The sequence below is a fragment of the Rhipicephalus sanguineus genome, chromosome 7 (genome assembly GCF_013339695.2).
Source record: "Rhipicephalus sanguineus isolate Rsan-2018 chromosome 7, BIME_Rsan_1.4, whole genome shotgun sequence".
Taxonomy (NCBI): domain Eukaryota; kingdom Metazoa; phylum Arthropoda; class Arachnida; order Ixodida; family Ixodidae; genus Rhipicephalus; species Rhipicephalus sanguineus.
The window spans coordinates 159186436-159202110 of NC_051182.1; the positions used below are offsets into that span (position 1 = coordinate 159186436).

General features: G+C 42.8%; 1 protein-coding gene across 1 annotated transcript; it reads left to right on the forward strand.

Moving 5' to 3' along the window:
* The first annotated feature begins 2547 nt into the window (after positions 1–2547).
* LOC119400385 (protein Njmu-R1) lies at positions 2548–14097 on the forward strand. Its single transcript, XM_037667405.2, has 11 exons — positions 2548–2831; positions 2922–3029; positions 3522–3644; positions 4216–4350; positions 6817–6874; positions 7421–7540; positions 7852–7916; positions 9019–9152; positions 11377–11477; positions 11978–12048; positions 13893–14097. Exons 1-11 carry the CDS (start codon positions 2701–2703, stop codon positions 14065–14067), a joined length of 1221 nt encoding a protein of 406 aa, XP_037523333.1. The 5' UTR covers positions 2548–2700; the 3' UTR covers positions 14068–14097.
* The last annotated feature ends 1578 nt before the right edge of the window (positions 14098–15675 follow it).

Consider the following 15675-nt stretch of genomic DNA (forward strand, 5'->3'; position numbering starts at 1 on the left):
GGCGAACGGAAGGCGGCGGAGGGAGCAGGAATGTCTTTTCGAAGAAAAAAAAAAGCATGGGAAGAGGGTGGATGGTGCACCATCGAAGCTGCGTAGTCCGCAGGCGCCTCTTCCGAGCAGGCAAAGAAACAAATGCCGTAGACGGATGAAATGGGCTACGTACAGATGGGAAGAACAGCGGGGGAGGGGCGGGAGTGTAGCTATCTCTTGTACTACACTCGTACGGTTGTGTGTGGGGGTGGGGAGAGAGCGAGGGGGCACGGGTGCGCGCAAACGAAGACGCGTCTGCACGTGGCAGTGGCGCTCAACAGATGCATCCACCGTCGCGAAGTGACGCACGAATAGTCAGGCAACCACTTTCGAAACAGCTCCAGGATCCCATAACACTTTCTTTGCAACAAATATTCACAGATTTTAACATTAAAGGAACATTACGATTACTTTTAATCGACAAAAACTACTACAATTATCTAGACTGAGGTAGGCGTACACATCAGCGACTGGAGCATTCGGGCTATTTTGTAACTATACCTACATTGAAATACAACAGTGACAAGACTATTCAAGGTGGCTTTTTGTCACTAGCCTTTAAATAAAACTGAGGCATAAGAATTAAGGTCTCTTTAACCGAACACCGCACATCGAGCTAAACATTTATTGAAACAGATAAACCAACCGGTTATTACGTACAATGGGCTTTAGCGCCACAGACAGATAAATATCATTGTTGAAAACTGGATCTGCAAGAAATTTACATCACGCGATAACATTTAAATTTCTTCCAAAGGTAGCGCGTCCAAGAGGGGACAAGGCGAATGACGCATAAACACACATACACAGCATATTGTGTATGTACAGCGATGTGTATCTGCTGGGGGCGAAGCCAGAAATTTCTTTTTCGGCGAGGGGGGGGGGAAGCAAAACTGAAAATTTTCGGGGGGGGGGGAGGGTTGAATCCCCCCCCCCCCTGGCTACTCCCTGATGTCTATGCCTGTCTATTTGTCATTCGCCGTCCCGTCTTGCATGCGCTATGCCTTTGGAAGATTGCAAGCGAGCCCGCCGTGCAACACATAAGAGTTGCGTCTGTTGTTAGTCATGCATGTAAGCGTGTACAAAAATGACCCCTCAATGCTCCAGCATGTCGTTACTTCTGGGTTTTCCGTCCATGCTGAAGAGTGTATATTGGAAAAATATTTGGTATTTCGAATATACACTATTCGATTCGAATGCCGAATCGAATAGAACACTATTCGATTAATTATTCGAAATTTTAGAATATATATTCGCACACGTACTCCTAGAAACAGGCAAGGAGGTTTTTGGGTGGCCCACCCAATGATGTTAAAAAAAGATGCTGGAGTGGAAAAGCCGAACGATAAAACGTCGTCAGCTAAGAAAAAGTAGCAAGTCAGCTGTCACATGTGCTCTTCTTAGTTTAAAACCAATTAGCTTACCCTTACCCACGGTGTAAGATATATACTCGATCTACATATATCTTACACCATGCCCATACATCTCATTTTGTCTTATGATGAAGCCAGTGTCCACAAACCGACTTCAGTTATTTAGCCCTGTTTACTGTTTTTATCCACTTAGCGCGTGTTAAGGGCCCAAAAACTACAAAGAAAACAAGAGGTAAAGACAAGGTTGGTTTTGAACACGGACCTTCGATGGATAATTGTTCCGAACAGATACTTCCCAACGTGCCTCTATGTTACTGGCATCCTTATCAAAGCCTTGGCGAGCTTTACATACTCATTCGGATATATTACTTTCCTCGTAACCGACCAATGACTAACCTATAGCATTTACGTCACCAGAACAAGGGCATTTTCTAATCAGACATCAGACGAGAAGGGTAGGTTATTCAGGTAAGGTATGTCCAAACGCTGGCTTCACATTCGCTTCTCCGAAGTTTCGATTACTTCCACTATAGAAGTTTTTTAACCTCCTTAGAGCCCGTCGCCTTCTAGAGCCATAAAGGTGGATATGCATAAACAAGGAGAAGGAGAAAATTAACTTTATTACTGAAGACAAGAGGTACGAGCGGGGTGGCGTCCAGCAGGCCCGCGAACTGTCCCGCGACCTTCGGCACACAATGAGCCTGCTCGGCCGGTTTCGGTTTGAAGGCTTGTAGATTTGAGTGCAGCAAGAAACTGGCGCTAAGAATAATTGTAGTGACAAGCCACTCCTCAACATTTTTCACCACTTTTCACCAGATTTTGTCTGGTGTAGCCGTTCTGGTACCTCAACACCAGCAGCCCCCAATTTTCACCAGATTTTCCCAATCTGGTGCCGAATTTCACCATCTGGCAACGCTGGTTTCAACTGAAACAACGCATTTTGTCAAACGCATCAGTTTCGTATACTTCAATTATTGTCGCAAATTTTTTATTCAGGGCGCTGCATGCTATAGCATTTATAAAAGTTGAAAATAGTTAATAAAGGCATATAAAGCATCTTAAGAATTTGGAATCACTTGTAACTTTGCCTACAAGCCCGTCTTAAGATTCGAAACTGCTGACGCGGAGACAAAGCCGGTACTGCATGTGCAAAGATGGCCGCGCACAGCTGGTAGGTGTTCGGGTGTTCGCTACGCAAGTAAATTAGAGACTGGCGTTACTTGAGACCCGAAATCAGTCGCGACAATTTCAGCTGCACGTGTGGGCGACCCACAGCGTCCACCTACGCACGTACCGCATGTCGACCGCTAAGCGCGCGTCAAGCATGGACAGCACGGGGTACGATTCGTCGGCTAGCACACAGTCGAATCAGTCATCGGCATCGGCGTTACGGGGTACGTTTTACGCTGTCTACCTCTACACTAACAGGTAAGCGGTGCATGTCACCGTTGCAACACGTGCACAGCCGCTTCCTAGCAGCGACAGTGCTTTGTAATGTTTCACTTTCCTCACAAACAGTCCCAAAGCCCAGCTGCAGCAACAGCAGTCCGAAACCGAAACTTCGGCCGACGAAGCTTCACAAAAACCTCCCGCTACGAAACCGCCCAAGTCTCAAACGAAGGAAAGGTGAATACGTTTCAGCACTAATATTTCGAGAAATGTATGACTAGACGGTGGCATTAACGTTTCATCATGGTTATAGCGTGTCAGTACTTCCATCATACGCGTGAGTTTCGGCCGGGCCCCTGCTATGGGGCCTTCCCGGCAGTGCCTAATGCTTACGTTCGTGTTCTCGATTGAATACTGTTTAGTCTGAGTGGCAGTGTTAATGCCAGGACAGTTATTTGCAACTGTTGGCGAACGCGGTATGCTAGTTCATCAATGGCATCTCAACAAGTTTTGCGGTTTGAAAGCATTATGAGCTCCGCTGCAGTACAGCCGCGCTGTGTGGTGAAGCGTTGCAGCCTGTATTGCGGCAAAGTATACAAGAAGTGTGTGTTAAGTTTTGCCCACCTTGCGCATCCTGTATCCGAGACTGTACGTAGAGAAAGCTGAGGCGTGCACGTTTGCGAAAGGTAAGGAGACACTTGCAAATGCTTGTCTTTCATTCTTTTACAGCCTGTCTTTGCTCGCCACTGATCTCGGAGCCGTTGCCGAGACGGACCTTCGCTGCTTCCTGATCAAGAAAGTAGCCCGAGACTTGCAGGACACGAGGGGCAATGTGGACCCTATGGAAATGACGTGCGTATTGCTTCTAGATCCTAATATGTTACATACAGGTTATGCAGATTATTATTACACATGCACACACGTTATCACATATCCATACTCGGTTACAACCTAAGGCAAAATGTAAGCTCCGCCTGAAGGAGTGCAGCGCCTGCCTTTCACCTGTGCAAGAGAGTCATGCTAGCTGGTTTCCACTCGAACCGTAATTACTTTTTCTCGGCTGATGTAAATACTACGCGTATTAAGAGATCAAGTTTCGTCATTACTACCTAAAACGTTATGTTTGGTTGAGCACCAATGCCAGAGTCCCCAGTGAAATTTATCGGGACGTTCAAGTCTCTGACCGAAAACCAGTGACACAAACGTTTCTCTGTATGGTATTGTCAACTATCGAAAACACTTGAGAAGTGTTTGACGTCATGCAAACCAGTAAGCGCTACTGGATGGAGCAAATATGCAAGAGTTCTGTAGGTGGGATAGTGATGCCTGCGGGCGGAGCTGACATGTTTAGGTTGTAAACGAGTATAGGAGTGAGTAACTACATGTTGCTAATGTCTTGCTTTTGGCCCATTCAATTAACCAGTTTAGGTGAAAAGGCAACCACCACTGCGATGTGTTTCCACCAAGCTTTCACAAAGGTAGCTTCGGAGTCCGAGAAGAAAGAGCAACAGGCGTACGTCTTGTGCTTTATCGCCCCTGACGATGGGACCTTGGACTTGTATCCTTTGTGAAGAGGTCACTGTGGTTGTAGCGGTGGTGGTCGATAAAACTTACAGTTGTGGGGGTGCTTAGTGCGAACGCAGGAGCGTGTGTTGTACGTTTCTATTAGTGATGCTTACCTAACACATCATCATCATCAAGCTGACTATGCCCACTGCAGGGCAAAGGCCTCTCCCATGTTCTGCCAATCAACCTGGTCCTGTGCTTGCTGCTGCCACATTATGCTCGCAGACTTCTTAATCTCATCTGCCCACCTCCCCATCGTGCGTTTGCCTTCTCTTGGAATCCGATCAGCTACCCTTAATGACCAGCGGTTATCTTCCCTATGCGCTGCATGCCCTGCCCATGCCTATTGCTTCTTCTTGATTTCGACTAAGATGTCATTAATAGCCGTTTCTTCCCTGACCCACTCTGCTCTCTTGTTGTCCCTCAAGGTTACACCTTTGGTTGGGGGGCAAATGTTGGTACGGCTTGGGGGGAGGGGGGGGGGGGGGGGGGCAAATGCCTCCTTGGCACTCCCCTGCCGACGCCCACGTGCGCATGTACCAAGCCTTGAGTTGGTATAGGTAGGCGATGAGGCGCCACTAATAACACCGTGTGGCACACACTCCCGTGTCTACCTTAAGTGTGTGATTACGACTGTAAGTCCCATGCAGACTTCTGATACATTATGTGTCATGCTAAAGTACTATAGGTGCTTTATGTTAACTAATGCCTTTCAACTAAAGCTGTTATTAAGGCCTAACTGCATCTAAATTTTTGACCACATAAAGAGCCTAGTTTTAGACAGTGTAGATATAGAGCAACCCCCTTGAAAACTTTAAATATTTCGAACATGAGTGGATGCACCACAGAAAGCTGGCAGAACAGATGTTTTTGTACTGAAGCTAGAATAAGTGCGGCCACTACCACACAGCAGAAGTGACGCATGGCCCAGAATGGTGAGGAATGCAGTCCACCCTCAGAGGTTACCATATTTCTTCGCATATAATCTTCACCCCCAACTACAAACTGCGCAAAGAAAAGAAAAAGGATCCCTACATATTGTCATGAAGCCACCTTCCTTGCATTAATGTAAGTCAACTTGCTCACCTAAATTCACTTATAGCCCAACTTTTGTGTCAAATTTTCTCTATATCTTGTGCCGGCTATACGTGAAAAAATACGGTACCCTGTTGGTTTAATCTGAAAGTATGCAGTTGCCAAACACTGACACCTCCAGCAGTGTCACACGTGAAGCATGTTACTGCTAGTATACTTTGTGCTGTTCTGTAGACTTACTTTATATTTACGTTTTTGTCTCTAACAACTTATACCTGTGTTTCGAGGTTTTGCAGTTCACCGAAGTAAACACTTACAAAAGAAGTGCCTCCCAGCCGCTTCAGTATGTCACAGTGGGGTGTGGACATCACGACTACCTCTGCCCTTGTTCGTGTCGAGGACAACGGGTGCGTCTAATTTGAATTCAAGGTTGTTGAGAGCACGCAGTGAATATTCATTGCCCCCCAGCTGAGACAGACACACAGTGTCTTTACTGCCTGATGACCCCCTGCCACCTCCGCATCTAGAGGCAAATGATTAGGCCAACAAAGCCAGTGGCGGTGCATACAGACGAGACAGAAATAACGAGAACGAAAGTGTTGAAGAAATGCTGAAGCATATGCTGTAATCGGTGTGTGTAATCCTCTGGGGACTCCAGACACTGGCCACTGAAAGAACTGTGTCAATGCTCACCGTACTGGAGTTGCTCGGTGCTTAAGCTCCTACTTTGATCCAGGGGAGCCCCCCAACCTACGTGGGCTACTTTTATATTCAGGGTGTCCCAGCTATCAAGCATCAAGCTTAATAGAAATAATAGAAGCCTTCTATGAAACCACTTGCATATAGTCGGCAGCCACCGTTAATATAAGTTTGCAGTGATTAATTAATAATCTTATATTGACTGTATCTTACTGCACATATGTCGACATTAGCCATTAGAGCAGCTTCGAAAACATAACTTTCATTGGATTGGACTCGCTATACTTGATCACTCTTTTACTCACATGTGATATAACCACGAAATATAAACTTATGCCTTGTAATTCTTTAACTGAGTGCTCTAACGAGCCCCCCCCCTCCTCTCGTCAGTACTCACACACACACGCATACCCCTTTGCAGAATAACAGAAAGATAGCTTAGCTCAGGCCAGCCTGTCTGCCATCCTTCTAAATAATTCCCTATCCCTTTGTCAGTGACTAAATGATTTTGCGCTATCTTGCTAAATTTCCTATGAATCTGTCGTTACTACAAATGTGAAATTTTTAATTAGCTTAGCCAGACATTTAAAACCGATTCCAGACCTTTTCAGCAAAGATGAAAAATGCATGCATTAGGTGAATTATATGCAGCCACACAGTCCCCTTTAACCCATTGATGACTTCTTTTTTTTAAAATATGGTTTCCTTAACACTGTTGAACTAGGTACTGCACAGACCTCGAACGATTTGGAAAGTCACTGCTACCACTGCTAACCGATTCGGTATGTGTTACAGCAACTCGTAGAAAAGCTCATTATTACCAATAACTGCATGGTTAATGAGTAAATTGTGACTAGTATACCTGTTTATACGTTATATGTGACACATATGGTATAAAACGTATGTGTCATTATGGTAGAAATGTGTATGTTATATATGTATAGATTATATATGTTTATAATGAATCTTAGGATTAACAAAACTGCTTTTAAGTCAGATGCGACTTTGTTATAGTAATAAGATTTTAGTGCAGTCATCATCTACCTTGATATCTTGAGGGACTCTTGTTTCTGTAATACTGCATGCCTGGCACCTCTAGTTTGTGAACAGTGTGCGTGTTATCACTGTGACACAGCATTCAAGGCAAGAGAGTATCAAGTGCTGAGTCTTCAAGAAAGTAGATGCAAGCAGGACAGATGACAGTTACTGTTTAGACGCAGTACACGCTTCAAGTGATGTAAATTGCATTTAAGATTAAGACCTTTAATGTGTGACTACAGTATAGCTTCACGCTTAGTGGCATTCAAGTTGGCAGTGTGTATGCGCAGGAAATCGACTTCAAGTCAGCGTTGACCAGCTCGCTGGAGGAGTGGCACTACATCACCGTCCTCTACATGAGCCGCTGCGTGGAGGCCTTCGCTGAGAACATCGCGGTTCTCCTACAAGCGGTAGTAACACCATCACTTTTAGCCTTAAAGGTGTCCCAAAACACTTTTAGAAGTAATCGTTGAATGACCTCAGTATCGGTGTTTATTGCCTCACGAATCGATTGCCGCAAAAATTTCTTGAATTCGTCAGGAATGAGCAGAGTTAAGGGGATTCGTTGCACACTTTAAGCGGCTTCTGTCTTCCCTCGTCCCGATATCTTGTTTTTGTTGGGGTTGTTTATCTAAAAATTTATGCTACTAGCTTTAACAATGTTTGTCATTGTGAGGCGCTGGCAGACTTGTCATATCACAATTCTCTCTTTCTTTTACAGGCATTAAACGAGGCTCCAGTAAACGTGGCGACAGAAAACTCTCGGGATAAAAGTGATGTTGAGAAGTAAGAGATGTTCTTGCTTTCACGTCTAAACCTTCTGGGTGTGACACGTTCAGCCGAGGTTAAACTTATGTAGCATTCATATTTTCAAAGATTTATCTGTATGTGTAGATGCAGCACACGTTGCAAAGTTTGAGGATACACAGGATGTATAGATTTTGGGATAAAGGTTGAATACTATACGAAGCAGTAATACAGTTCTCTTACCAACAGTCTCGATGCCTTCGGGTAGTATACAAGGGTTTATTGGTCAGCTGCCAGCTTGTAAAAAGAGCACGTGCTATGTGACGCCAGCTTAAAAAAGACTATTCCATACTCGCTGTCATGGCTATGAGCGGTGCTGGATGATGCTCCCATGTTTACATGCATGGATATACCTGATAAAGTGGAATGGAGGACGACCATTGCTGTAACTCGAGTTAGCCGAAGGTTATAGGTTCAGTCCCTACTAAAGCCCCTCCATCGCGTCTGGAGGGGCTTTAGTCCCTACCGGTGGCAAGTTATCTCTTTATGCACTTGAATTTATTTAAATTTGTATTGTAAATTGTACACTACACTTAAAAGACTACAAATAATGTTCGCTATACCTTCCTTGGCACGTATTTTTTAAAATTGAAATGATGAATAAGAGGGGTTGGTGCCTTTCCGGTGGCACCGGCTACTCCTCGCTTAGCGGATGAAATATGAAATTAAAAAATAAGAATAATGAGAAGGGCACGAAATGTTATGCAGTAGAACACAAGATGTGCGAATACAGTACAATTGAACAGCGCACAAGTCGCAAATAGTTGAGCACGAGTTCAAGTAGGTAAAATAAGTTCACATATGCACGTCCTAAGTCATATATTCTGTATGGCTTGACATACACTGGAAAGCATGCAAAAGACAAATAATTACACATCACATGAAACACACAATCGCAACATTGTACAATTCTGAACATATAGCAAGATTAATGTTGTGCATTTGCTTTCAGTATGAACTATACCTTAATATTTCCATAATCTGTTGGTTTCAATAGGTATTACGAAGCTGTGTAAGAGGTGACCGAGCTTCATGTTTTCTATTACATTGTTAAATGCTTCTTTTTTCCCCTTTTTGACAGGTTTATGGAAGCCTGCAACCTTCGTGGGCTTGAAGGCCATAAGCGAGACTATGAGGAAACCGAGAGTGGATGTGAGCCCCAAGCTGCTGTCGAAATCGTCTCTGAAGATGACCGCCTCCTTGCTCGAAATGCAGGTTGGTTCATGTTTGTTGAAGAATTGCTAATGCTAAACTGTGTTTTGATGTGCAGGAGGTTGCTTTTTTTCACGACAAATCTGAATATTTGTGAAAGAAGTAAAACACTGAAATTTCCATACAGCTGAACCCCCATAAGAGAGACACATACTGGGGAGCAGTTTTTGTCCCTTATACGAGGTGTCTCTTATCAAGTGATGAGTTGGGCGTGCTGGCACAGAATTTCAAAATACTGCAGCGCAATTAAACAGACGAAGGATGAATTGAGACAACGAGGGTGAGCGCTGAACTTTTAACAAGATTCATTTGAGATTTGCATATATATGTACGCTGTCCGGTATAGTACATCGACCATCCTCAGTGCATGCGCGAAAACGCCAGCTCTTTGTCGGGAAGCGTTATGGGAGCAGTACTAACGCAATTGCAGACATAGTTGAAGTTGAGCACATTTCCAATCTCAGGGAGGGTTGCGCCAATTTGCCTCCATAACACTTTGTGATAAAGAGCTGGCATTTTTACGCTTGCGCTGAAGATGACGTACTGTACCGGACAGCGTACATATTTAGCAAGTTCCAAATAAATCTTGTTGGAAGTTCAGTGCCCGTCCTCATCACCTCGTTCCGTCCTTGTCTGTTTATTGCGCTGCAGTATTTTGAAAAAAATGTCTCTTATACGCGGGGTATCACTTTCCGATTCTCTGATCAACCCCTATTTCGATGCAGGCACACTGGTGTCTCTTATACCCAATTGTCTGTGATATCAGTGCATCTTATAAAGGGGTTCAACTGTCTAGACAGCGAACTCAGCTAAATGAATATTAGAGTGTGATTGTGTGACGTGGCCTGAAATGATTTCAAGCGATCCCCACGTGTAGCCTACCCTCTGGACTGCATAGCTGTTATTGAGGTGGAGAGTTCCTGCTTCTGAACGCACAGTTGTAGATTGGGTTCTCGGCTGTGGTGGCAATAATATATTTTGATGCCTGGTGGAATGCGATTATGCTCGTGTACTTATTTTTAGGCGAACATAAAAAACTCCTGGTGATATTAATTATTCCGGAGTCTTCCAGTACAATTTTTGTCATAGCCCCCACTGTCACTTTAGCACGTAAAGGCCCATGATTCATTCATTCAATCGATCAATAAATTAATTATATTCTATATTATTTGTATTCTGTCGTATTATTCTTTTTTTTAGCATGATCACTACTCAAATTTTGTATGTTGGAGCAATTTTGCACAATTGATTGATATATTTATTTATTAAATTTAAATCTCTTTTTGTATTTTTGTTTTTACTACATTTTTAGCCTGCTGTTAGTAATGTTATCTATTTCGTGTACTGACTAACAGGAGGTTCGATTGCAGCTTTGTGATCTGGGACCTCCTTCTGCGTCTTCATTTATGTGTGTACCGCATTTTATAACTCAAAGCATCATTTTGATTCTGAATCGAATAAATCAATCAATGAATCAAATGGAGAGCGAAATTGATTTCTGTGTATTCAGGTCATTCTAGATTGTTCATTTCTGAGCATCTTCTAAAGCACTTTTGTCATGAGAGCCCCGTGGCTTTTCTCTAGCAAGCAAAAACTAACGTGTTCTTACCACAAGTTTTAAGCACTGAGTTATGGTGTAATGACTTTAGAATTAAAAGTAATAACGCCAAAACACGTATTGCGTGTTAAAAGTAAAGAGAGTAATTTATCTATTGTGTGGCAGAGACGACTTTACATAGAAATCATTGATAGTTATTGTCGAAGCAAGCGAATGGCTGGCAAAGGTTTAGGGGAAGCGATGGATGATGTTCATTTCTGCCTCGTTTGTTAGCATTAACTGTTTGAGAATGCAGGATGAATTTTATTTGGCTGACCCCATAGCTAATTGCTCATCTTGAGTCATGAAATGGGTGTTAGCTGTGCTAAAAGCCTGCTTCGAAGATGGAAATATTGGTGGACAACTGGACATGGTGCAATCTAATTCAGTTGCAGTAAAAGATCACAAAGGCAAATGATAAATGTGTGCTTTTGTTTTTGTGCGTGAGTTGTTGTTGCCCCCGAGAAGCTAAAGGTTCATTATTTGTTGACATTTTATTAAAACCAGTTTAACCTCTTTGGGGCGGCAGGTTGCTCTAATAGTGTCAATTTCGGTGTTGCTGTGAGAAAGGTATTGAAATTTATCGCCAACCAGCTGCACCTATTGTATCTTGCTGTTACTACATTGTAGAGGCCTCACCATTCTGCCAGTGTTGGGCCGCTCGGCTAGTCAAGTCCAGGGACGACGGACCACTGATTCTTCGGCGCATTATAGAGGGATTCAAGATTCGTGTGAGTATGCATAAACGAAGTAGCAAGAAAGTCTTTGCAAATTTGTTGCCTTTTTTAACCACTTGCAACCACATCTTTGAGATTTCACTGTGACAGCAATAATGCAAACGTTTGGGATGCAACAAACTGCTAGTTGCTGTCTTGATCAGTTAATTTTTTTCACAAATACCGTATAATACAGTTGTAAATGTATCATATATAAGAAGTGTGTTTACGTGTTAGACAGGATTTTGCTTTAACAATGTTCAAATGTGTGTGCTGTGCAAGCTAGCATCATGTAAAAATATGCTTAGTGCAAGAAGCTACCATTTTGTGCTCACCTTTTTCTTGCTGTAAACCTCTAACACTAACTGTTAGCATAGTTAGAATGCCTCAGTGTATTAGTAATATGAGTACCATAATTACAGGCTTTCCCATAATTCAATTGACTTAGCGATATGAAAAACAAGAAGCATGTAAGCATTTTCACTGCTGCCGTCTATTTTGTTTTGTCACTGTAGACCATCCAGAACCTGAATCTTGTGAAGCGACTTGTAAAAGAGGCAGAAAATGACCACTACGCCCTGTTCAAGTAAGTGGCTATGTACTGCTTGTTTTGAAGCTGCACGAAATTATTGCTGTGCTTGTATACCGTAATATTTTGTTCCGCTTCTAGTTCAAGAACTCTGCACATATTGTTAGTGTACAGAATCTGTGGTGACTGAAAAAGCGATGTGGTGTTTTCCCAAACAAGGATCTTCCCAAAGGGAGTCTATGTTATTCCCATTCAGTTACAGCCATCGATGCCACTCTTCTATCGTCAACTTGTAGAAATGAACGTGCCGAGAGAAATCTCCAAGTGGATGCATTTCTTATTGGTCGATTTGCATTGCCCCACTTTGAGTGCATTGAGAGCATGGACTCTCACTAACACTAGGTAATGTAGTGTTTTAGCCAGCACTGTATATATTTTAGCATTTCGGCTTTAGCCGGCTGCCAAGCCGTAGCCTTAAACGGCAAAGCTGGTAGTGCCATCTTACGGTACTGGGCTGCATGAAATACTGTGGGCTTGTTATTGCATCGTGTGGATTTGTCTGATGATATTACTAAAGCTTTTGCGATACATAGTTATAGATGAATGAAATATGAACTAGTTAGGGTTAGCGAAAACACATCGTCTCGTTGTTACAACCAGTACGTGTAATATCACCATGATTTCAACTTACACACTTAATTTGAGGACTAAATCATTTGTGGGAAACGCATAATTACTGGTTGAAGATTGCGCTCTCGAGTTATCAGTTACAAAACCTACTCTATTTTCAAATTTTTTGTTCACATTTAATTTGTACGTGACTGTACCTTTATTTCCCTGCCTACATACCTATTCTAATGTGAACACCTATGGCCAGATGTTACTGTTCGTACTGCTGTACTTTGTTCCTATCCTGCTATTGGGGTGCAAACATATTATTGATATATATGTAGTAATGTACTGAGTTCTGTTTCTCCTGTGATTTCAACTGATGTGGCTCACCTTGGAGAAGCATCGAACTAGTCCTTGTATGGTAAGGCAAAAACATTGTGCACTTTACGAGGACGGACAGAAGGAATACAGGTGCTGTAAATAAAATTTCTATGTAACTTGTCAAGGTTTAGGTGTTAAAGGGACACTAAAGAGCAAAACGATTTGTCTCATATTAGTAAAGTACTCTTTCACGATACCAAAAACACCACACTTGCTACGAGAAGACGCTTACTTAGTAAGCGAGAAAACGCGCAAAAAGAAAATGTGGGTGGCGACGCTACCTTGAAGTTTCCGCACCATTCGCCGTGACGTCGCATGTTTTGGCGGTGCCTACTAGGGACTACGTAGTTCCTAATCTGTAAAAATGAAGTACATTGTCCTCTGAGGGGGCCATAGACTTAACATACCAAGTTTGGGGTAATTTTGTTGAGCCAATGGCACCAAAATACGATAGATACGCTATGAAATCCATGACTTCACGCAGGGAGATTTCAGCGCGATATTTAAAAATGAAACTTTGAACTTGATTTTCTCCTGTATTAATAAACCTGTGATGGCGAAATTAACGGCATTAGAGTTCTCAGAGCACAATTTATCGATCTAGGCCAATTCATTGTTTCTCTTTAGTGTCCCTTTAACACAGTCTCTCGGCTCCGTTCTTTACCTTGCTTTACCCTGACAGCGCCTGTGCCCAGTGCCTGTGTTCCTTCTGTCCATCCTCATAAAGTACGCATTGTTTTTGCCTTGTTATGATCAACTAACTAGCCTGAGATGTGTTATTTTGGATGTTACACTACTAAAGATTAAGCAGTGTGTTAAGAATGTGTACCTATCAATTGCATGAAAGTTTCATGTTTTCTGCATGCTTTGACGAAGTGTTAGAACATGCCGTATCTGAACTGTCACAGTGCGTACCAGTTCCTGAAGAAGTGCGGCTACTGGGAAGCCTTGCTTCAGCGAGCCGTCAACGAAGGTTCGGTGGTGGCCACACCCGAAGGCCGAGAGGTCATCGAACTTCTGCAGGAAAGGCTGGCAGCCAATGCCCTCGCTGGAAGCCAAGTGCCTGTCAGGAACTCTGCCTGACATGTTCCCCCTCAAAAATAAATGTTTATAAATGTACAGCTCCTGCTTATTTGGTGCTGTGCAACTCGCAAGGTAGAGAATAGGCCGCATTGATCTCATGACAGATAAAGCTACAGTCAGCTACAAATGTTTACGGTACATGTTTCATGGCATATGTGCAGTACTTAGGAGTGTGGTTCTTTGGGCGGGTTGGCTGTTCATGTTGAAATAGTGTCAGTGCAGAAAAATACGTGGACAGAACAGAGAGACAACGCTAACTAACAACTGAAATTCATTGAAGGGATACCACAGATTACAAAGAAGACGTGACAAAGAAATAACAATTGAAATAAAAATAATAATAATAATTGCCTACATCTTCTGTGACTGTCATGCGCAAGACAAGGGTGCAAGTTGTTTTTTAGTCAAACCAGCAGATGTCACTCACACACATTGTGGACCCAATCTGGCAATTATTTTTGTTATGTTTTTGTCATTTCTTTGTCACGTCTCCTTTATAATTTATCGCATCCCTTCAATAAATTTCAGTGGTTAGTCAACGCTTTCTCTGTTGTCCTCTTTTCTGTCCACGTTTTTTCTGCACTGTAACTATTTCAACGTGCAGCAATTATTTTCCTAAGCGTGGTGTTTTTAATTAATGGATCACTAAGATAGTCATAAGGGCAACTGAATTTTTAAAGTCAAAGCTGTGTGTTCAGGCTTTGTGGTAATCCAGCTTTGTCATACTCATGTGACCTATAAACACTTGTGGCCAACTACACAAACTGGTTAAGTAATTGGTGACCAAGCATTCTGCCTGCATTTCGTTTCATTGGTGTGCTTATCATTGTGACTTGTCATTGCGCTTGATTTTTTACAAAAATATGTACATAATTTTCCATCCTTAATGAGAAAGCATGGCAATATAATGCGACACCCCCACAGATGCACTGTTCACAAAATATTCAGCGTCCCACAGCTCAACTCTCACTGTTCATTACATTGAAAAGATGTCAAAATTTTCTTTTAGAAAAAGAAAAAAGAAACGTTTGTGCTGCCCTTGTGCCATAATCCTGTGATCGTATGAACATAGTGGTATTGGTCTTGGGGAAAATGTGTCGCTAATTTACACATGGCAATAAATCGCAAAAAAAAAAAGTGTACTCGACCTGTTTTTATTTTTCGCTCCTTATATTCATACTAGCGTGAAGGTCAACGTACGGCGACTAAGGATCAATTTATTAGAATAGTTACGAACTATGCTTTACATTTTCACATCATGCCGCACTCACAGATGAGTATCAGGAGTACGGGTATAATTAAAGAAGCCGTGTAGACATGCGGTTCGTAGATTGAAAACTTGACCCCATTCACGACCAGTGTCAAGGTCATGTCAACTTTGGCAAAACTACAATGAATGAAATACAGTGGATCTGCTCCCCTGTTCGTAACTTACAAGATGTTGCAAATGGGTGATACCAACATTACTGCGTCAAGTGCAAAGCTAGGCTTCGCCACGTAGCGCGAACTCGCCAAAATTAACGCTCAGCGTGCCGTGCCATGTGTCACCTCAGCCATTGATCGCCACTCGCATCTTATCACGCGAACTTTTCTTCCGAGACAAAGGGC